Source organism: Notothenia rossii (assembly GCF_949606895.1).
Source record: "Notothenia rossii genome assembly, contig: scaffold_401, whole genome shotgun sequence".
NCBI classification, from domain to species: Eukaryota; Metazoa; Chordata; class Actinopteri; order Perciformes; family Nototheniidae; genus Notothenia; species Notothenia rossii.
The window spans coordinates 1-22,952 of NW_027640211.1; the positions used below are offsets into that span (position 1 = coordinate 1).

General features: G+C 39.8%; 1 protein-coding gene across 1 annotated transcript; it reads left to right on the forward strand.

The window, feature by feature from the left end:
* Positions 1-4,187: 4,187 nt before the first annotated feature.
* bckdhb (branched chain keto acid dehydrogenase E1 subunit beta) lies at positions 4,188-22,348 on the forward strand (the record flags this gene model as incomplete). The annotated part of the gene is made up of 5 exons (XM_079695114.1): positions 4,188-4,513; positions 10,721-10,876; positions 12,918-13,026; positions 19,092-19,189; positions 22,181-22,348. Coding segments are annotated over 5 exons (842 nt in total), but the record flags the coding sequence as incomplete, so codon positions are not given.
* Between the last annotated feature and the right edge of the window lie 604 nt (positions 22,349-22,952).

The following is a 22,952-nucleotide window of genomic DNA, read 5'->3' on the forward strand; positions in this document are numbered from 1 at the left end:
GTTTGTTTGAACCCACAGAGAGCACTGCATCTGCATCTCATTACATCAGTAATGTACTGTATGTGTCTTCCTGGTATTAGCCACTGAAGATTTTCCATTCAGTATCTACCGGCAGTTCCTCTTTGATTCTGTAGTTGACAGTCGGACAATGAACATAAATCTGTATGTGGACAGTAGTAAAATGGGCAGGTCCAGGATTGATGTTGAGTTGAAGAAACTTTAGTGGTTGTAACTAATTTCCCCTCGATGCATTGAGACATCTATAACATTTCAATAAAAAATAGTTTTTTTAATTCATGAAATCTGGTAACAATAAAGCAATCTGTTTTTTTTTTCTCCCTCCTGAAAGCATTTGGCAGCCACATGTGTCCTCCGCTAAATCAGTTCCTTAGAAATAAAATATGATGTTTCTTGTTTATTATGGTACAGAAGTGGTATAATAATTACATGTCAATAGGTTCTTGTTTGAGCCAATCTTGTATGGGATGTTTTTTCATTAGTGTTGAATCCTCCCCACAGTAGCCGGCTTTGCCTTTTTGTTTTCATTGACGTCAGAAGTGTCGACCTTTCGGAGAGGGATCATTATTTTCCATCTCATCCTTGTGTACAGTGGCGAGCGCAAAGCTGTTTTTATCCCTCTCACGACTGAAAGGGATGCCGTGCACCTCTGCCACCCACTGTCATTATACAGAGGAGAGGTTAATGCAGGGCGGACACTATATGAATGGCTTTTTACGAGGCGGATGCATTCAGCTTTCACATTGTTGGATACCACTGAGGGCTGTTTCCCTGAAAACAACGGCAACTCATTGACCCCATTGTCCCTCGCTCTTATGTGTGTAGCCGTTTTTCACTGAGAGCAGGCGTTAATGCCAGACTATTAAGTTAACAAAACATGCCGTCTATTTAAAAATGTATTCTAGACTTCTGTGAAAGGCGCAGATGTCAACTAAACGATATATTGGACCATCACACATTGTGTTATGGTTGCATCTATTTGTTGGAGTTTTTAGTAGCGGTGTCAATCAAAACAATAACCGTGATGAATCACAAAAGTAAAATAATATTATAAACTTGTTTTTCGGGAAAAGATTAAACAAATACACAAGTGGTTTTTTTTTTTATCAAGAAATGCATGACAAACTGCTAGGAGAAATAAGAGATTTACCTTTCTCCCAAATTACAACCCATGGCGATCCATTTAGCGATTGCAGTGGTTAACTTGGCTATTGTCTTGTTGTTAATCTCTTCTGCTTAATGTAGTGACAAGCAATTGCATGGCCGCCTTGTTCACACCAGGGACCAGCTGGTTGCGATGATGCTAGCTATCACGACAATTTGGTCAGAACCACGGCTATCCCCACAAAGATTTGGAGACAGAGGGGAGGTGGGTCCAGTGGTACTGCAAATTTGTCGTGCCTAGGTGGAACGACAGCTTATGACTACAATATGTGCACAAATTAATGTTATTTAAAGTTCCATCATGGAAGCTTTTTAAGTATTTTCTGTTCTACACACCGGGGAATATCTCGTTTGCCATGTAATTACAAAAGGAAAAATCCCCACTGGAGTTACGAGAGTACATTTGGGGTCAAACTTAATAGTATGATTACGTTTCCAGATTGATTGTTAATGTTAACAGCCTTAGTTTTTGTCATTAATCCATTTGCTGTTGTCTGCTTTAATGACTCACAGACGCGCACACACATACATGTTGTTACGTACTCTCACTTTCATACAAAGCTGGCTGGATATTTTAGGTTTTCTTCAGTCTGTGTGGCAAGGCCCAACATTTAGTTCGCTTAAATGTTAATTCCTCAAAGTGTTCGTGGTGCTGCGGTTATTAATTGAACTGCGAGCACTCAGCAGGGCACATGACGGCAGAAGGAGTCATCCCAGCAAAACAGAAAAAAGATTGCTTTGGAAAATACACAAAGATAGATGACTTCAAAAAATAACACTCTGTACCCAAAGTTAGAGTCCCACTCCTGTGGCTCTTTTTCAGATTATAGGGTGGAGAATGGAATTTTTATCTGACTTTTTTTCCAGTTTTTACTCCATGGTGTAGAGCTGAGGAGTCCTCAGCTTGTCATTTCATTTATTTTAGGCCTGCATGGCATGTTAAGAGAACGTTCTGCAATCTGAAGTGTGCGCCGCGCGCCTTCCTCCCTTATCAAGACAACCTTTTATTTAGGGGTGCACCGAATGGGAAATTCTTGGCCGAAACCGATACCGAAAATAGGGAACAGTTGGCCGAAAACCGAATGCCGAAAGGCCGAAAATGATTTATATATATATATATATATATAAATAATGTATACATTTTTTACCAATGTTGTTCAGCTGCCTGATTATGGAAAAATAAATGATTATGGCAAAACTTAACTTAAATAATCACTATTATGGGTCCATAAAACATTTATTCAGCACTTTTGAATGCATACAGTACATTAATTCCAAGTCAAGTGCATTTTCTTTTCTCTGTAGGATAACTACAACAAAGTGCATTCAGAACAAAGCCAAGGTGCTTTAAAATAAACATCTAGGCCAGTAGGCCTACAACAAAATAGTGTAAATAAAGACTGTGACAGCCAGGCCTTCAACAACAACAAATGCACCTATAAGTGCATGCATACAAATGTGCAAACTGGATAAATCCACATGAATGTAACTATTTACAAATGAAATTACAATTGAATTTCAAGAATCTGTAAATAAGGCTGTCTGTCCTCATAAGCAAAGTAGTAAACATTGTATAAAGATACATAAAGTGAAAACTGGATACAAAATCCACAATCAATTACAAATTAAATTACAATTTCAAGAATCTGCAAAAAAGGTGGTCTGTCCTCATGAGCAATGTAAACAACATTGTATCATTTAGATACCGAAAGTACAATATATTGAACACTGTGCTGCTGTCATTTCCCCCTAATGATAACCTGAGATGGTGAATTATAACTCACAATGAAAATTGTTCAGGAAAGTGGGTATAGAGTAGACATGTAGAACTAGATAAGCTTATGATAAGCCAGCCTTGTCTACTTATTAAGGAAAAGTGGGAGGTTATTTTTAATGAACAGTAGCTTCTCTGCTTTATCAGCCATAAGTCTGTTTCTCTTCTCATCAAGCCCATGAGAGGCAGCGCTGAACAGTCTCTCGCTGTCAGTGCTTGTGATTTGATCTTACTCCGCATATTTGTCCGGGTGTTTTGATTTCAAGTGGTGGAGTAATCCCGAAGTGGTGAAAGTCTTTGCAGTTACACCCCCTCGAGAAATGTCAGCTGAACACGTTTTACAAATCGCAATCCGCGCCTCTTTCTCTGATATTTTTAAATATCTCCAAGCGCCAGAAACATGTTGGCTGTGAGCAAGCCGCAAGCACGGTCGCGCGCCGTGCTTGTCGCCGCGTTTTGATTACGTCATCACAACAACACGTTAGCTTACCAACGTAACCCTGTTCTCTGACATTCGGTAATATTTTTTCGGTGCTAGAACCCTTTCGGCCGAAAGGGCCTTTTTAACCATTTTTGGCCGATAATTTTCGGCGGCCGAATATTCGGTGCATCCCTACTTTTATTCCTTAAGCCCTAAAAAAACAACTGACACCCACTCACATCTGTCCTGAGTGGGAAAGGTTACTATCAGCATTCTTTACCAGGATAACTGAGAAGACACGCTTTACTTTCACCCCTTTTCTGTTGTCATACACATTGAACAGGATATAGAAGAGGATGTGTAACAAAAGATTCAACAGGGATTTTGGACAAGTATTATATTGAAAGAAAAGTACAAAACATATGATGCTTACCTTAGAGCAGCCAGACTCGATTGGAAGAAACTGTAATATTATTGTCTGGTCATCGCCAAAACACTTCACTCAAATTATATAGAAACACAATAGACTCATTGAAACATCTTTGTTAGAATTCCAAATGTTCCAACAGTTATCAATTCTGGTTTGAGAGTTTGAAAAAGAGATTTAGGGGGCCCTATTATGCTCTTTGGGGTTTCCCCTTTCCTTTAGTGTGTTTTCATATAGGTCATTTTCGACACAGCTCTAAGCGGTTGACCAATCACAACAGAGCCAGACTGGGCTCTAGTTTAAGACGGAGGGTGAAAAGAGTTGCTGCGGCACAGGCAGTACTAATTTTATTTAAAAAGATAATACCAATTTGTTGTAAAAAGAGTATTTGGCGCACTTCACAATTGTGGTAGGTAGTTGTATCCTGGGTTGTGGCTGCCACACATTTCAACTCTGCGTGAACTTGTCTCTCGAATATTTCAGTTGGCTTCCTCACCCTGTTGCCAGAGGCTGCCTTCCTCTACCAGCACTTCACCTTCTGACTATTGTCCTCCTCTTTGCTGCTGTCTCCCCAGGTAAGGACCGAGTCTTCAACACTCCCCTCTGTGAGCAGGGGATTGTGGGATTTGGTATTGGTGCTGCTGTTGCTGGTGCCACAGCCATCGCTGAGATCCAGTTCGCCGACTACATCTATCCTGCTTTTGACCAGGTAAGAAGGGCAGCAAACTAATGATTACTGTCCTTGTGAATTAATCTGCCAATTCATATCAATCGATCTATTGTCTAACAGTCCAAAATCCTTCATGTCACTGTCATGTATGAGTACTAATCAAATTCTCAGGAAACTGCACTTGGAGGTCAACCCCATTACATTTTTTTTTTAAATCCTTTAACAAAATCCTAAATTCAATAAAGTCGTGGATCAAATTACACTTTTTTTTTTTTATAAAATCAACTTAAAACATTTAAAAAATATATATATAAGTTTTGCTCTATTGCTGCTAGACTGCCCTCTTAAAACAGGTGTGTATATCATTTAGAGTATAATAGTAATAATATCAGTGTAGCCTAATCTTTAACAACAACTGTGATGAAATACTAGCTTTAATCCCTCCAAAAAAGGGGCACACCATAAATTGATTTATAATTTGAATGTCAGCTTTATGAGTGAGGCTCTGTTGAAGCTCTACAGGTTTTTTCTTTGATTGATTTAAATGTATTAACTCAGAGAGCCGAAGTACCTCCCTTTCTGGTGATCCACCATGGGACCTTATTCAAGTCAATGGCGAGAGAGAAATTATTTCGATCCCGTTTGAATTGTGCCATGAATTACACATTATGATATTTGTCAATCTTAAAAAAATGATTTCCAAGTAAAAAAGTCAGTTTGTCGTAAAACTGTGAAGTAACACTTATTTGTGTGTAAAACCGCTCAATGAACTACATCTCTGGTCTCGCACAATACACGTCACAAACACCAGAATGAGGTGAAAAGTATTAAACGAGGTGGAAATCATTACACGTCTGGGCATGTTGAGAGCTGCTATTACACAAAAGGGGAGTTAGTTGGTTCCGTAAGAGCCAGCATTCGGGACCGGCTGTACAAGGTTTCGGTGAGTCTTGAACGAGTGTACTGTGTAACTTTAATGTCAGCTAGCTAACAAGGTTGACTCCGGTGTTTTGTTTTAGCAACTAGTTTTCTGTGTACCTTGTCCTTGCCAACACTAATGTTATCCACAGCATACACAGCTCTTAACAACAAAACTGGTTGCTAAAACAAAACATAGGAGTGGACCTTGTTCGCTAATTAATTCAATCTTTATTTCAGACTCAAGGTCCATATCACATACAGAATGACAAGATACACATCAATAAATAAGATTAAAAAGCTAAACACAAAACAAACAGATAAAAAACATAAAATCAGTCCAATTACAGCTAGCCACACATGCTCACAGTCTGTATAGGCTATTGCGCCAATGTCTCCAAATCATGGAAGAGAACCGAGTAGAACTTTTCACAGGGTTGATTAAAATCGAGATAGCATGATTGTCAGTCTGCTAGGCGACATATGAATTTGTACATTAACTTTCTTAAAAGGGCTTGACAGGTAGGCCATCTTGGTACCCTCAGCAGCAACCGTAAAGCATCATTGTATGCAACTTTTAGTTTTTGCATTTCATTTTGGCTAGAGATTAAAGTTACACATTACACTCGTTTAAGACTCACCGAAACCTTGTACAGCCGGTCCCGCATGCTGGCTCTTACGGAACCAACTAACTCCCCTTTTGTGTAATAGCAGCTCCCCCACATGCCCAGAAATGTAATGATTTCCACCTCGTTTAATACTTTTCACCTCATTCTGGTGTTGGTGACGTGTGTTGTGCGAGACCAGAGATGTAGTTCATTGAGCGGTTTCACACGCAAATAAGTGTTACTTCACAGTTTTGCGACAAACTGTGACTTTTTTTGACTTGGAAACAATTTTTTAAGATTGAAAAACATCATAATGTGTAATTCATGGCACAATTCAAACGGGATCGAAAGATAACTTTTCTCTCGCCATTGACTTCAATACATATTTTTTCCGAAATAAGGTCCCATGGTGGATCACCGGAAAGGGAGGGACTTCGGTTCTCTATAGACATTATGGCAGACCTATCAAGACAAGTGCTTTTGCTTGTTTTGATGTTGATGTGTTCCAGTGAATCACATTCACTGGCACTTTGTTGGTGTTTGGTTAAAGCAGGGGTCTGCAACCTTTTTGACCAAAAGAGCCATTTTGCTCCTTTTTCCACCAAATGTTTTTGTCTGGAGCCGCAAAACATATTTCATAGCTTGATAGCTAATAAAGTTGTATTTATTGTTATATCAGACAAAAACTACAGTTTTTTTGCATTTATTAGGCTATTTATTACATTATATAAAACTGTTAACCTCTAATAAGAAACAAAGAACTCCTATAAGGAGAATTACAAATAATACACAGGCCTACTTTAAAATAAATTAAACACAGCACTTGGGGAGTCCTCTGCACATTTGAAGGAAAACTAAATATTATTAAAATGGGCCCACTTTGAAATAAATAAAACATATAGCTGCACCCTAAAAAGAGTTAAAGGTAGGGTAGGTAAGAATGGAGAAACCAGCTTGAGTGCGCTAGAATTTGAAAATACACAACCGGAAAAAATAGGCCTCTTCCTTCAGACTTTCTTACAAAGTCCCTCCTCCAACACATACGAACGCGCATCACCAATGAGGCCACGAGATAAGTTTGTGCACAGATGGAAGGCTGACAGGCAGGTAGGCCATCCAGTTATTTTAGCCGGGTCGGCTAAAATGATTGGTCGTGCTTTTTACAGCGCTACGGCTTCCAGAGATGAATTTTTGTATGTATTTATTGTCAAAGCATTTAATATATTCATTGCTATCGGGACGTTAAGAGCATTCCATGGAATATAACAAAAAGTGTTTTCTGAAATAAATTACATACCCCATTGAATTATGACTGAAGATCGTCAGCTGTCTTCCTCTCCCTTGTTGTTCCTCGATACGTAAAGGCTGCAGCACCTTTGACAACTTCTCTCTACATATCAAACATACCGGTAAACCAGCATCGTTTGCTGTGAAAGCATATAACTCTGTCCACACAGAATTAAATCCTTTGTTCCTCCGGTACTTTTCTTTGATTTATCCATAGTTTGCTCATCGAGCCGGGGGTCCCCGCGCGAGCGCCTCCAAGAAAAGGCGCTCGCGCGGGACCATAGCAGGATGTGACGCATATTTTAGTTGACCTAATTAAAACCGTTTTGTTTTTTATTTATGTGTCACAGTATCACCTCAAAATACAAGATACGAAACATTTTCAACCGTGCAACAAAATATAAATAGTCCTACAAATACCGTAATTTTCGGACTATAAGCCGCGCCTTTTTCCCTATTTTTCGACGCTGCGGCTTATATAACGGTGCGGCTAATCTATGGATTTTTACAGCTAACGGCCAACACCTTTAACTCTATGGGCTCTATGGCCGGTCCGCGGACCCCCACCTTTAAGCGGCGGGTTCCAGCAGGAAAAGCTGGAGGCCGGAAAAGAGTGAGACAGGTAGCGCGCAAAAGTAAAAGTGGAACTGAGAGTGGTATGCCGCTGCTGCGGCTTATATTCAGGTGCGGCTTATAGTCCGAAAATTACGGTACTTTTATTTTATTTCCTTCTTATTTTTGTCTAAGCTCAAGGGAGCCAGAGCAGAGGGCTCAAAGGGCCGCATGCGGCCCGTGGGCCGCGGGTTGCCGACCCCTGGGTTGCCGACCCCTGGGTTAAAGGGACGAGTTAGAATGAGGGGAAAGTACGCTGGCGTCACTCCTGAAACCTGCCTTTTGCATCAAAACCCTTCTTCTCCAAGTCGCACTCAGGAGAAGCAGGAGGTACAGACATCATAAAGTTACTGGTGGTATCAACACACTCCTTCCAGTGATGGCTGTTTTTTGAAAGCTCGGGGAACACCTTTAATATAAAAGAGCTTCTTTTGAATATACTTCACAATCATTAAATATAAAGCTTTTCTTCTCCCTGGATGTTGCATTGACTCCATTTTATATATAAGTATTACATTACATTTAGCTGACGCTTTTATCCAAAGCGACTTACAATAAGTACATTCGACCAGGAAGATACAAACTTGAAGAAAACAGAATCATATAAGTACATCAGGTTTCGTATATATTAAGTGTCGCACACTTCATAATAGCATATCTGTTGAACAGCTGTAAATGGGTCAATACTGCTGATATGAATTTGTTTTGTTCTGATATAGCAGCTACTATAAGGCTCAGAAGATTATTAATTGTTCTGAAATGTCCGGCGTTACCTGCCAAATTCTTAATGCTGTCATTTTTTTTGTTAGAGATTACAGAGGTTATACAACGTAGATAATGGAGATTATTTGCATGAACCATTTATAAAATGATTAGGAAATAAATGATTGGAATTTTATTTACTGACATTTAATAGCTCTCTTCCTGACTATTTCAACACAGTTATCGTCATTGTAGCATTATCCGGGAGGGAACGTCTGTCCTCTACATTCGTCAAATGTGAATAGAAAATCAAAAAAAGTAAATCTATTGGTTTCTTATGCAGTAAGGCCAATCTTCTTAGAGTTGATTTTTTACTGAATATTGGGCGCTCAATTACTTGTGACATTCCTGCTAAGTGCCCTAACGATTCCTTTAAATATCAATGTTTAGATAGACTAACTGTATCACATCTTTCCATAGGGTTTTATTTATTTCGTTACAAAAAGGTTTGGCAGCTCTTTCCATAAAACAGAAGCTTCAGATTGCTTATATTAAAGGTGGGGTAGGTAAGTTTCAGAAACCTGCTCGAGTGCACTAAAATTTGAAAGTACACAGCCAAAAAGAATCCGCCCCTTCCTTCAGACTTCCTTACAGAGCACCTCCTCCGCGAGAGCAGGCTGCAGTAACGTTACATATCAGGCAAAGCTAAACACATCTAGGTTAGCAATACTACACAGCCAAAGCAACTCCGATATTGACTCTGGTTTGACTTCTCCTAGTTTCCACTTTCTTTTTGTTCTTAATTTGCTCCGTTACATTTTTTCTTTTGCGACCAGTAGACGATGTTGAACCTAACTCTGCCATGGTGAAAGTGGCCGCCTGTTGCTGGCGAGTCATTGAAGTACTGCTGCAATGCATGGCCAATGACGGCACGCCCAATGAGGGCACGAGATACATTTGTGCGTGCACGAGATGGAAGGCTGACAGACAGGGCGGCAATCCAATCCGTTTAGCCGGCCCGGCTAAACGGATTGGTTGTAGTTTTTACAGTATTACGGGTTCCACAGATGACATTTTTTTATGGATTTTTTTGTCAAAGCACTTAAGATATTCATTGCTATCGGGATGTTAAGAGCATTCCATGGAATATAACAAAAAGTGTATCTCGAGCCGGTTTCTGAAACTTACCTACCCCACCTTTAAGGGGGAATAGGAAGGGGATATTTCAAACTTGTTATGCAACAAAGTTATTCTGCTTTTTTTATAAACTAATATTTGTTAAAATGTTTTCAACTTTAATTGGCTGAATTTATTTGAACATTACTACTGTGCTATATATTTTTACATACATATGAAGTTTCATGTGTGGGCCATATTCCATTATACTTTTAGAATTTGCTGCGGGCAAACATTTTCTTTTACCACGGGCCATAGTAGTAGTTTGGACACACCTGCCCTAAGCATATCCAGTTTATTTGCATACTTGTATTTTGGCCTCCTAACAAAGTGGTTTGAATCCAGTAACGTTGGAAACACTTTCAAAGGAAAAAGAGGATGGAAATGTGCTTGCCTGGCAGACACTAATGTTACTGATTTTTATTTATTCTTCTGACTTGTCTTCTGTCTGGTCTGTTTAACATATTCCTCGTTGAAACAGGTGCTTGATAAACCGACCTCCAATTGTTTATAGTCTCATATTCTACAATCTAACGCTGTTTAACATAAGAAGGGCTTCCTATGACTTCCTAGTATTTCAGAAAAAGATGATATGTGGCATTGAAAGGCAGTGCATGACAGTTGGTGAACAAGTGTTCTCGCCTCCCAACAAGTGTTCTCGCCTGCCACAAGAGGAATGCTAGTCCCTTCTTTCGCAAGGCAATAAAAAAACAGAGTGACGCGGAGTCTCTTTCTCTCTCTTCTGCACTTTCACTTAAATTGACTGCAGTCTAAACTGACCTGAGAGATACATAAAAGCTGAATTGACAGCCCACTTGGGTATCAGGGAGGAAAACTTTGTTCTACTTTTTCAAGTACCCAAAGGATCATACAGTTTCATCGTCAGGTGTCAACTAATACTGTGTTGTTGTGTTAAACCTAAATTATGTTGGTCTCTTTCCAGATAGTCAACGAAGCAGCCAAGTACCGCTACCGTTCTGGAAACCTGTTCGACTGCGGCAGCCTCACCATCCGGGCCCCGTGGGGGTGTGTCGGCCATGGCTCGCTGTACCACTCCCAGAGCCCCGAGGCCTTCTTCGCCCACTGCCCAGGCATCAAGGTCAGCCATGTTGTTCATGGCAGATTCTGACATGTATTTGTTTCCTTCTTTATATTTCTTTGTATAATCAATTTGACAATGACGTGTCTCTCCCCAGAAAAGATTATGCTTTTTGGGGTTTTCCTTTCCTGTAAGGTGTCATAGGTTTTTCTGCATGTAAATGGTCTGCAAAAGCTAAAGTCCCAAAGTTCCCCCCACCGCCCCCCACCCCCCTCCAGAAATGCCTCCATTGGACTCCTTTTTTACTTCCGTAACATAGTGACATCACTTGCGCTTCTATTGGCTAGCACTCCAACACATTGTATATGAGTGGCGGTACATTTCTGACACATCTCTAAGCAATTGACCAATCAAAACTCAACCTGCCAGCTAACCAATCAGAGCAGACTGAGCTCTGGTTTCAGACAGAGGGTGAAAAGAGGTGCTGCAGTACAGGCAGTATGAGAAAAATAAATACGTTTTTGAACATTAAAGCATGGACATGTCACAGTAGAGACACTAAATACAAATATGATACCTGAAAATAAGCATAATGCTCAGTGCCCCCAACACTCTGCATTCTTCAGGCTTTTAAAAAAGGCAGGAGGGTGCCTGCTACTTTGAGTTTCTATATGTGAATATAGCCTGAAGGGGAAAATTATTATTTCACCCACAGAGGTCCTAACTTCCTATAGAGTTATGGCGCACGATACAGTATTCTCCCAACACTGATAGCATCACTGAGATGGCCTTCAGAGCATGTGCATAAAGCAAACAAGTTAAATGTCAGGACATGAGATCCCTTACTGATTTTTATTTATTGCTAAGCATACATATAATCATTATCAAAGTCTCTAATACGCCACAAAAGGAGAAATGACTGTATGGTTTACAGCTACTGTTCATCCTCTGTGCGTAACCATCACTGAGAGCAATACACCGGTTGTCTCCCAGCAAAGGTCAGGCTGATAACTGTTGATCTGTGTGCATACTATCATCACTGCTGGCTCCATCTGAGAGTCACTCCCACCACTCTGTCTGACAGGCTGGATTCAGCTCGGCCCAGTGCCCTGATACCCCAATTCTGTCCTAAATACCATTACTAGATTTAATATCCGACAAAGTCACAATGCCAAAAAGATAAAGGAGGATATGAAGAGTTTCTAATCCTTTCTCTGTCAGTCTTAGTCCATACTGTATATTAAACAGTTCTGTATCAAGTCATAATGCTATGTGATCACACCAGATGTGCGCTCGACAGATAAACGGATGCCGAAATAACTACATCATGATGCTTTGTCATGCTTTGTCATGTCTCCCGGCAAGATGACAAGAAAAACATTTTTAAATGCTTGATTTCTGAGAATTGACCAATCGGGGCTATTCTCAGGAATCTATTGTTGATTCCATAGATATCTGCATCATCATACTCTCTAAACTCCCTGGCATTTAGGATGTTTATCATGGAGGATGAGAGATGCAAACAGACGGATACAATATTTATTTATTTCATTTCTGATGTATTTGCAACGCCGGGTCTGATTGGCATTTATTTATCCCTTTGCATTGACATTATATGTCATCGTGTCACATGAACAGTTAGCTTTGCATATATTGCGAACACGCTATTACTCACAATTAAGATTAAGACTTTTATTCATTCCGAAGGGGGAATTCACTTCCCACTCTGGTGTTATTTTTCCATTACAAACAAAGTCCCAGATATGCACACATCTATAGACATGCACTAATAGAGAGGTGGTAGAGCAATTGGGCTTCGGTGTCTTGCTGAAGGACACCTCGGCAGTTCCCAGAAGGCAATCTGGCATTTTCCAGCTATCAGCCCACACTCAGGTCAAGTCCCTAAAGACTGAGCTGCTGCCGCCCCTCTTCAAGTTGGCTGGATTCAAGTCGATCGCATTTGGCCCATTCAAACCGTTTATCTTTTTCTATCTTTGGAAGCATTCTACATTACACTCTATGAAATAACATGGGAACCTATGTTATGAGATTGTCTTAACATCACTACTGCGTCTAATAAAGCTTGTCATGTGCTCCTCAGGTTGTAATCCCTCGCAGCCCAGTGCAGGCCAAGGGGCTGCTCCTCTCCTGCATCGCAGACCAGAACCCCTGCATATTCTTTGAGCCCAAGATCCTGTACAGAGCAGCAGGTAAGCAGCACTGTATGAGAATATAAATCTGACGTCGATGTGCCGCCGGGCACATAAACAAACATCAGTGTGAAGCAGAGCGTCTAAATGGGCTGTGAAGTGTTGACAGTGCCCAGATGAGTCCTCTCTCCCATCCAATCCCTATGTGGAGGGAACATCAATGCGAACGCCAGCTTGGCTTTTGGCAGGCTGCCATGCCAAAAGGTGTCCAGCAAAGTCGTAATGAACTCTTAGCAGATGTTGGCAGCTGCTGCAAAACAGTGCTTTCTTGGCTAAGCTACGAAACATTGATATTCACGATTAAGACAGCCTTATATGCTTAGAGGTGCTTTGAGCTCATTATAGTGATGAAAGGCAGAACCAGAACAGATTGGTAACACCAGCTTCAAAGCCAAACCTTTTTGACAAGGTTTGTTAGTTTGATAAGAGCCATATGAGATTGGGAAATATTACACTCGACTGCTGAGATTGCTTTAATTATGGCATCAGTTTAGCTATCATGGTCCAACACATTTCTTAAGATGTTACAGTACAGTCTGATGTTAAAACCATTCCCTGGCACAGAGGATTGACTCCAATCTTCATAACTCCCTCATAGTGTCCTGTTACTTTAAGGCCCCCTCAAAGCAAAATCCTTGACCTTGTCATACATTTGGTTTTATGGTAGCTTTCTGTTGTACCTGCAAAAGCTAACTGCTAGCGTGCCAGTGAGTCATTACATATGAGTCCTTTTCACAATAGCTTCTCGAGTTTCTTTCTGTGCTGTTAACTACCCCTGGCATTTTGTTGTCAGGCTTGTACATCATTCAATGAATAGCTTGAGTGAAGAGGAGGGAAAAAACTCTTAATTTATAAGCTTGCTAACTTTTTGATCGAAAATATGTAAACGGTTGCCAATAGCACATAAGTTTACATAGTTACTATACTATGACGTTTTTCTCAGACCTCTCATCAAACTGTCACCTTTTATATAAATAAATGTAAACAACAGGGAAGATGATTCAAACTGTATGGAAAATAGAGATGGGACGACATAAAAATGTGTTTTTTTAATAAGCTCGATAATCATGAATATCCCAACATGAGTTACTTAAAGGTGTCTTGTTTAAAATAAATAAGCATTAGTTATCGTTTTAGAACTTTATTCATGTAGCTACCTTATGATGTTTGCAAGGGGTCGGCATCCTTTTTGATATGAAGTGCCATTTAAAAAATCTGATTAGTGTGCCGACGCTCGTTAACTGTCGTCAGTGGGGGGGGAGCCTCGCTGCGGGGAAGCTGTGGACCTCTGTCGCCTGTCAGCGCAACTTACATGATGCAGTTTAAACCGAGTTACATAAATAAAGGGCGGTGCCGGCCGTCAGCGACCGGCTCGGTTCGCTGACGACCGTACATAGGCTACTGTGATTCTCCAGAACACACAGTTGGCCAGTCCGCCCCTGTGTAGCATATTATTTTCGATGAAAGATGAACAGATAGTTAGTTTACCTCATTTTTTCTCTCCTAAAGAACCGTTAAAAGTACCTTTTTTTTAAAAGACCGGACCGATAAGCGGTATCGATAAAAGTAGTAGTACCGTTAAAACCTTAACGATACCCATCCCTAGATGCAGGTGTATTTGTGGTTTCTTTAATACCGATCAGCTATGGAGGCTTCAACCATCCATCAAAGCCTTGTGAAATAAATGAAATCGGATTGGTCTTACTATGATCATGTGCGTTGGAACATGTTTAGCACTGTGTCAGAGCAAGTCACTGAGTATGATAATAATAAGAGAAGAATGTCTCAGATGGATGTGGTTCAAAAGGACAGCCAAGTGCTGGTGTCTGAGTTCTTGGCAGCATTTGTGTTTGCACATCAATCTTACTTTATTAGCCCCTTGGGAAGTGATGAGGTGGTACATCACTGTAAAGAGAGGTATTGCTGGCAGCATTTCCAAATGGACCCATACCAACATATAATAGATGCATCAATACAATTCAAGCCTGTGTCAAGACTCGTCTTAGACTATATTAATAATACCCAACTGACAATACTGCTTTAACAAAACACCAATCTTTGAAATATTCATTAAAAGTTGTCGGGAGGGATACTGTTGTAGATCCTTAAAAGGCTTCAAAATAAATCTTAAAATAAGGCCTTAATTGATCAGGATGGGAGAACTAACAACACACATATTTAGTAAGGTGTTTGAAAATGCACTGTTTGCTTGCTAGCAACTACATGGGGGAATATACTTACAATAAACATTTGCATAAAATGTTCCATAACTGTAAGAAATGTATGCTGTTTTTTTCTTACAATTGTGGTTATTGCAGGCTGCAATTGTAACGATAAAGACAGCCTTATATGCTTAGAGCAGACTCAATTTAGTGATAAAAGGCAGAACCACAACAGATTGGTACTGCCACCCAAAGCCAAATCTTTTTGACATGTTTTGTTAGTTTGATTAGAGCCATATGAGAAATGTTACAGCCAACTGCTGAGATTGTTTTAATCATGGCTTCAGTTTAAAGATTATTGTCCAAAACATTTCTTAGGATGTGACAGTACAGTCTGATATTAAAACCACTTCTTGGCATAAGAGGATTGACTCTAATCATCACAATTCTTCATAGTTTCCTGAATATGTCGAACTTGTAACGGTCGCTAACGTGCCACATGCACTGTTTTCTAGAGCTTTGAATTAATTTATTTTCATAGGCATATTGTGACAGACATGTTGTGACATAGGTATTTTGTGGGGCTATCGTGTCTCATCATAATCATATCTTACAATATTATCCTCACTGAAAAACAAGAGGTGCCATATTTTTTCATTTTAAATATTGATAAGAACGTTTTCTTTTCATTCTTTTAAAATGTACCCTTTACATTGTTAATTCATGTTAACTCAACAACGCTATCACTTAAGTGTCAGTTTGTCGAAAACTTCTTTCAGAATGGCATTCAAAAATCATAAATTTCACTTGCCTTTAACTTTTTAGTAACCATGCAACTAAATTCACACTGGGGGTTTAGTTCTGGTAGTCTTTCATGAGTTATTTAAATGTCCTATGGGGAAAAGTGAACCTGCTCTCGTGCTGTGTCCGTGTGCCTCTAATGGCTTCTGAATGGATATGAAGTCATGTTTTTAATTGCAGCGCCCTCTCTTTTGCAATACAGGACAAAAACCACACATTTATCTCATCAAGGCCATGCTGTTTTTGCAGGGGCCAATAAACCTTAACCTAGTTTTCATAATTAAATTTAAACTTTTTTCTAAATGCTATTATTCCACTCTCAGGGCCTATTTTCAGTCTCGCCCTGGAAGCCTAAATCTGGAGTTGCGTGTGATTCACTCAACCCTTTTAAGTTGTTTTAATACAGCGAGTGAGTCGTAAGAAGGGCATTTTTCTTTCCTTTACGGCTTTTTTTCGAAGGCTTGAAAGGATTATAGAAGTCATTCAAGGTTTCCAGAAAGGTCTCAAACCCAGCGTTTCCCTGGAGTGTAATTACTCTGCGTAATTGTAAAGTTGACTTGCATGTGCTGCCATGTCTGAATGCTTTTAGCAGTTTCGGTTCAATATCCGCTCACACTTTAAGATCCTGTGTTTTTGCAGCCAGAGCCATCTCGGTCAACAAGATTCAAAGATATTCCAGATTTAGTGATAACTTGTTGTTTCTGGGCAATGTACAAATTGCTATTAAGCCACATGTTTTAAAGTGATGGTAGTAATGGTAGGTAATCATTTTTTCATTATAATGATTTCCATGACCATTCTCTAGTTTTTCAAAACACTATTATTCCAAACATATACTTCCATGCACTTGGACTCTAGTTCAAAGAGAGATTCGCTGCGGGGTCTCCTTTTTGGTACAGAGGCCCCGTTTTATGCGGCCACCTTTTTCTGATTGATATTCCACCCTAGCAATGTTTTGTTGTTCGGATTAATCTTAGTTATGGGGCTTGTATATGGCAACAGATATCATGAGGTCTTGCATGAGATTATGCTGATAAAAGGAACATTGGGTCTCTGGTGAGAGATGAGGTCCTGGAAAAAGCATAAAAGAGCATTTGAATATGGCCAGATAAAACGTTTTGGAGTCGGAATTTTTTGTTCTGTCATTTCAACAGTTTGTCATCTAGTCTATCATTTAGGGTCCGCTCGATTCGGGGTCTGACATGAAAACCACATGGTGTACAGTGTTCGCAATAGACCAATGTTTATGTGCGTGTGAGCTTGCATTTGATGTGTTTGCAATGTTGGGATAGAAATCTGTCATTGAATCAGCTTTACTGTCGAGGAGGGTTACATGGAATTTACTTTGATGTACAATGGTGCATACATAAACAGGAATTAATTTAATTAAAAGGAGCTAATATAAAACATGTTTTACCCTCGAATGGGCACTCATATATTATTATTTTGGAAAACTAATTGATAGCCATTTTCTACATTACACCTATAAAACACCCAAATTACACCCATGTTATTACGGTATTACGCCCATGTTACATCTGTATCACACCTACGTTACACCCTTATTATACCCATCTTACACTGTTATTACACCCATAGAAGAATGTTATTAGACCCATATTGTACCCATGTAACACCAATATAATACCCAAACTAGAGAATGCAATTCCTGAAGAAATTGCTAGTGGGAATGCTTTATGCTGAAGAGCTGACGCTAAACTACTATGCTTAAATGTAATGTGTAAGAAGAAAGTGATGTAAAGTTTGAGCACTTTTTGAACATTTTCATAGGAGTTAGCGACATCGTCTTTTATGGCGAGGGATGCGTTTCCATGGAAATGGCACATGATGACACCCCATAATTGACGTAGAGCTGTTGAGGGCTGGACCGTTAACCATTATCTGAAGTCTGCTGCTCTGAGCATGTCAGTTGGAGTTATGACATCATCGTGTTCCATGACACAGGTGTTTATATTTGAGCTAACGATGTGTCCAGAGATCAAAGTTTTCCATGGTGATATGCAGTAATCAGTGAGAGGAGAGCATTTTTATTGTTCTGAATGAGAGATAAACCTTTTATATGTGAACGTTTTGTTGAAGAACCGCAACAGATATCGGTAAAATTTCAAAGCGTGAAGCATGTCAAGAAACTTGAGCACCTGAAGTGTACTTTTTGTTTACTTTCGGGTTAATAATGTGGCCTTTTTGTCAGATTAACTAAAGGTGTGCGGCCGCTGTGGTGGGGAAAGATGAGGCTGAATTTATAATGGGGTTTCATGGAGACATGTTGAAAGTTTTTGTCACTTCATGCCCTCAAGAGGCATTTTGTTTAATTATCTTGCTTAATTTTTTTTTTTTTTTGAAGCTACGAGATGTTTTCCTACGTTTCTAATGAAAAATTATGTCTCAGGAATGTAGGGTTTGGGAATTATGGCAGGTTGAAAAAAAATATGAAGGCGAATTTCAAACTGTCCTCCACTCTAACTCTGACATCACGCACTCTGCCTTAACGAGCTGCGCAATGTTAAAGTTAAAATGTTAAAAATGTGATGAATTATGGGATGTATCTCTCGAATTATGAAAGTTATGAATGAGAAAAGTAATAGCCATCTATTCCCGACCGAGCTGAACGTTTTGATGTTTGAACGGAGTTTCTGCGATGTTCAATGCGGGAGAAGAAGCGCTGCAAAATAAGTCGGCGGAATAATAAACTTTTCGTGCGTAGAAGAAGAGTTAGTTGGAATGCTGTGAACAGCATTCCCATTAAATTACATTATTAGACCTATATTACATTGTAATTACACAGTTATTACACCAATTTTACACATTGAAACAGCATATCTAATGACTGTATCCCCCAGGATACAAACTATTTAGGGTAAAATAAAAAATACATGAATATATTTTCTCTGAAAAATAAAATATGTTCACTATCAGAATTTGAGAGTCTTTAAGGAAGTAGCACTGATTATATTTGCAAAATATACAGAAGAATGATCAAGGTTTTAGTGTATGAAAATAGATATGATGTGCTCACATGAATGAGGCCTTGTTGATGAGGCCAGTGGCTGACGGTGAATGTGTGTGTCTGTGTTTCCCCAGTGGAGCAGGTTCCCGTGGAGCCCTACACCATCCCACTCTCGCAGGCCGATATAGTACAGGAAGGAAGTGACGTCACCCTGGTTGCCTGGGGGACACAGGTAGGCGTTTCTCTGTGCATCATTGACAGACTCTGTGGGTGAGCAGTTTTTTTAAGTAATCAGCTATCTTTGCATCATTTTCCATGGCCTCTGGAAAAAAAGGAGTCCACTCTCATCCCCGCTAAATGACGTTTAAAGCCACTGAGGCTAGCGACGGATTAACTTTAAGTCCATCAAAAGCCCCCATCCCACTCCGTCCCAGTGGGGTCTCCCAGCCGACAGTCTGCGGCTGTATCTGCCCAAACATCTACACATCATCAAGGCCGTTCTCGGCTCTCCATGTGTTCACGCCGCATGCTTTCCATTGTTGCCTCTCTTTTCATCAGAGGGATTTTATTTCCTGCCGATCTGTATCAAGGTACCTGGAACTCTCCGGGAGTCATCCTCCGAGTTTCATTGCACCCGGGCCACTTAAACCGGCTTATCCAGGCCACAATGTACCTGGAGCACGGGAGGGGGCTTCCGAGGGCATTGAAGGAAAAGTAACCCATCAGAGTATTATTGTTGGAGTGGATAGAGAAGAACGAGGATCCAGTGAAGTAGTGGAAAGCAAAAGGCCACCCTTGTCCCTTCCAACTCATTACTCGCCTCATCCATCAGAGAGTTAAGAAAACATCTTTCACTGAGTGCAGGGGAAGGATGAGACCTTAGCTTCTTATCACCCAAACAGAGGACCTTTTTTCCCTCTGGACTATCAGTCCCTCCATCTGCTATTTCTCCCTCAGGAAGGTCCTCTTTAATCGTCTGGAAACAATGTAACTGCTCCATTTCTCTGTAATAAATGCCCAGAGTTATTACGGTTATTTATGTCGGTGAAGCCAGGGTTCGCATCTCCCAAACTCAAGTGTTGACAACTCTTTTAGTTAGGATGATTTAGATTTATCACAGCGGTTCTAATTTAAAAGCAGCCCCTAATGCCTGCCAACCCTCAAGTGCTCCTTACAAAGCTGACGTATTTCAATTTTTCGGCAGATTCAATACAGTGGGTCAAGTCTTACTTATTGAACAGAAAACAGTGTGTTTTGGTCAACGGTACCAAATCCCCCTACCTTGTCAACCCTGTTGGGGTTCCACAAGCTTCCATTCTTGGACCATTACTGTTTTCTCTGTACATTAATGACTTGCCTAATGTATGTCCTGATTTGAATGTACAAATGTATGCCAATGATGCGGTCATCTTTGTACACGGGAAAAACACTGAAATAATGAAATCTTCTCTCTCAAATGCTTTGGACAAGGTTCAACACTGGCTGAATAACATTTGCTTACAGTTAAACGTAAAAAAAAAAAACAGTATCCATGATGTTCAGTAAACGACCAGTCAAAATCGAAGGATCCAATGTGTTTTTAAACGGAGCAGAATTAGAACTAGTCCCCCACTTCAAGTATCTTGGAGTCATACTGGACTCAAACTTGACTTTTAAGAAACATATCAAGAAAGTATCCAATACCGTTAAATTCAACTTGCAAAGTGTTAAACAAATCAGACCCTTCTTAACTGTCAATGCTGCAAATTCATACCTCCACTGTATGATTCTATCCCACATTGAATACTGTTTTACAAACTGGTCGTTTGCTTGTGCCACAAACCTGAAACCCATAGAACAGCTGTACAAGAGAGCTATCAAGGTGTTTGACAGAAAGCCAAATTCATACCAGCACTGTACCATCCTTGAAAAACACAATTTTAAGTCTTTTAAAAGTATGTGCTTTTTTTATCAACTCAAACAATGGTTAAGAAACAAACAGACGTGCAATCACCGCTAAACGCACTTTAATACAGGGGTATCTCTTCTTGCACTTTATGTATCTCTTTTTTTGCACTTTATGTAGCTCTTTTATCTCCTCCTGCACTTTATATGTCGTAGCTGCTACATTGTACTACCTTGTTGTAAATGCTTGTATGCTGCTCATGCTCATCATGTACTTCTGTGTGCCATGTATATAAATGTTATGTTCATAAATGTTGTATGTGACGGGTCTACGGATGGAAATTAGCTCAAAGCTAAAATCCGGCTCATTTACACTTGAAAACATTATTTTGTTTAAAATGTTCATTAATGTGGATTGTCCCGGTTCAAATAAACGATTTAAATGAAATACAGACTCCAGCAATTACACAACGATGATTTTACGGGAATAACTTGCAAGCCATGTTTTAAGGTTTAATAGCTATTTTCAGCATTGTGTTTATTAGGCGCTGATCTGCAAAGGCTGTGCTCTTCAGCAAAGAGTACAATAAAAATCAATGCTTTATTATTATTATCATCAGGTAACTATTATTATTATTATTGTCAAACTTTCAACTAAAAGCAGCAGTCAGTTAAACTTGGCATTTATTTGTCTCTCTACTCTACTGCAGTTTATGTATCAATTATAATACTTATATCTCAAAATGCTTAACCAATCCACCCCTGCATCTTCAGATAATGTGAAAATGTCCATGTTTTTTCTCAATCATCTTAGTTCATTTTTTTTTTTATTCAAGCCTGCTAAATTGAAAACATAATACACAACACATAAAGGACAAAAGTTGATGTAGCAGACGTGCCCATATGGCAAGCCGTTTAAGTATTTAAAGCACATCCTTTATATCAGAGAGCAGTTTCCTCCACTAGTGGAATTGGCTCTCTGTCAGCACTGGCTGGTCACACTAGTTTGGCATTCTGTCTTACTGGATGAACAAGAATTCTTCAAAAATGTTGCCTTGACTACTAAACATGTGAGCCGCAACTTGCTTCCTCTACAAGTAGAATCTCCCAACGCCAACAAAGGTAACTAGTGTTCAACAAATAAAACAGGATGAAGACAAAAAAAAAAAGAGTTGTGATAAGTTGGTATTTTTATTTTGAACTAGAGAGCTAATAGGAAGCCTCAATTCACACTTAGTCCCCTCGTGATCATTAGCATTTAATTCACCTAGTTCAAACTTTTAACTGCTTTTAGCTCATTAGATTTAAAGGCTTTCTTCCTTTTCTCTTCCCTTTTTAGATCCATGTGATGAGGGAGGTTGCCAACATGGCCCAAGAGAAACTGGGGGTGTCCTGCGAGGTCATCGATCTGCAGACCATCCTGCCCTGGGACGTTGAGACTGTTTGCAAGGTAAGGGAAACACACATTCAAACACAATCACAGCCACTTTAGCAAAAATGCTCCTGAGGAACCATTCATATATTTTAGTGGTGTTTCTGTCTGGTGCCTTTTTAACCGATATTCTAAAAATATTTTATATCACAGTCTGTGTATAGCTCTATTTTTATGTTTGGTCGCTGAGTGTGTAGCCATGTTGTGCATTCCCAAGTGATCACTCTACAATAGACAACCATTTGGCATAAATAATGTTTCTGTAGATGTGTTTATTGTGGCGCAGAGGCATTATTTCTCTAGACTGTGTGGTTCTCTTTGGTGCCTGATAAACAGGATTCCTTCCGCAGCCAGTAAGACTTCTACAAAGAAGTCCACGGCTCTCACCAAAACAAAATATTTCATTTCGGAAGGATTTTAGATGCTTTCCAGTGGGTATTCCATCTTTGTTTATTTTGAAATAAGGGAAGGAGCACAATGCAAGACAGTTTGGGGAACAGTGGCGTCTCTCCTGGTCACCGTTGACGACTAGGTCTAGTCAGACGAGTCAGTAGACTAAACCATGTTATGAAATGCTCTTTGGATATGAAAACCAAAGAGAAAAGCTTCTTGCTGCTTTCTCAATGGAGCTTGAATATGTCACCCACTGCATCTTGTGTCAAGACGGTTGGCTTTAGGC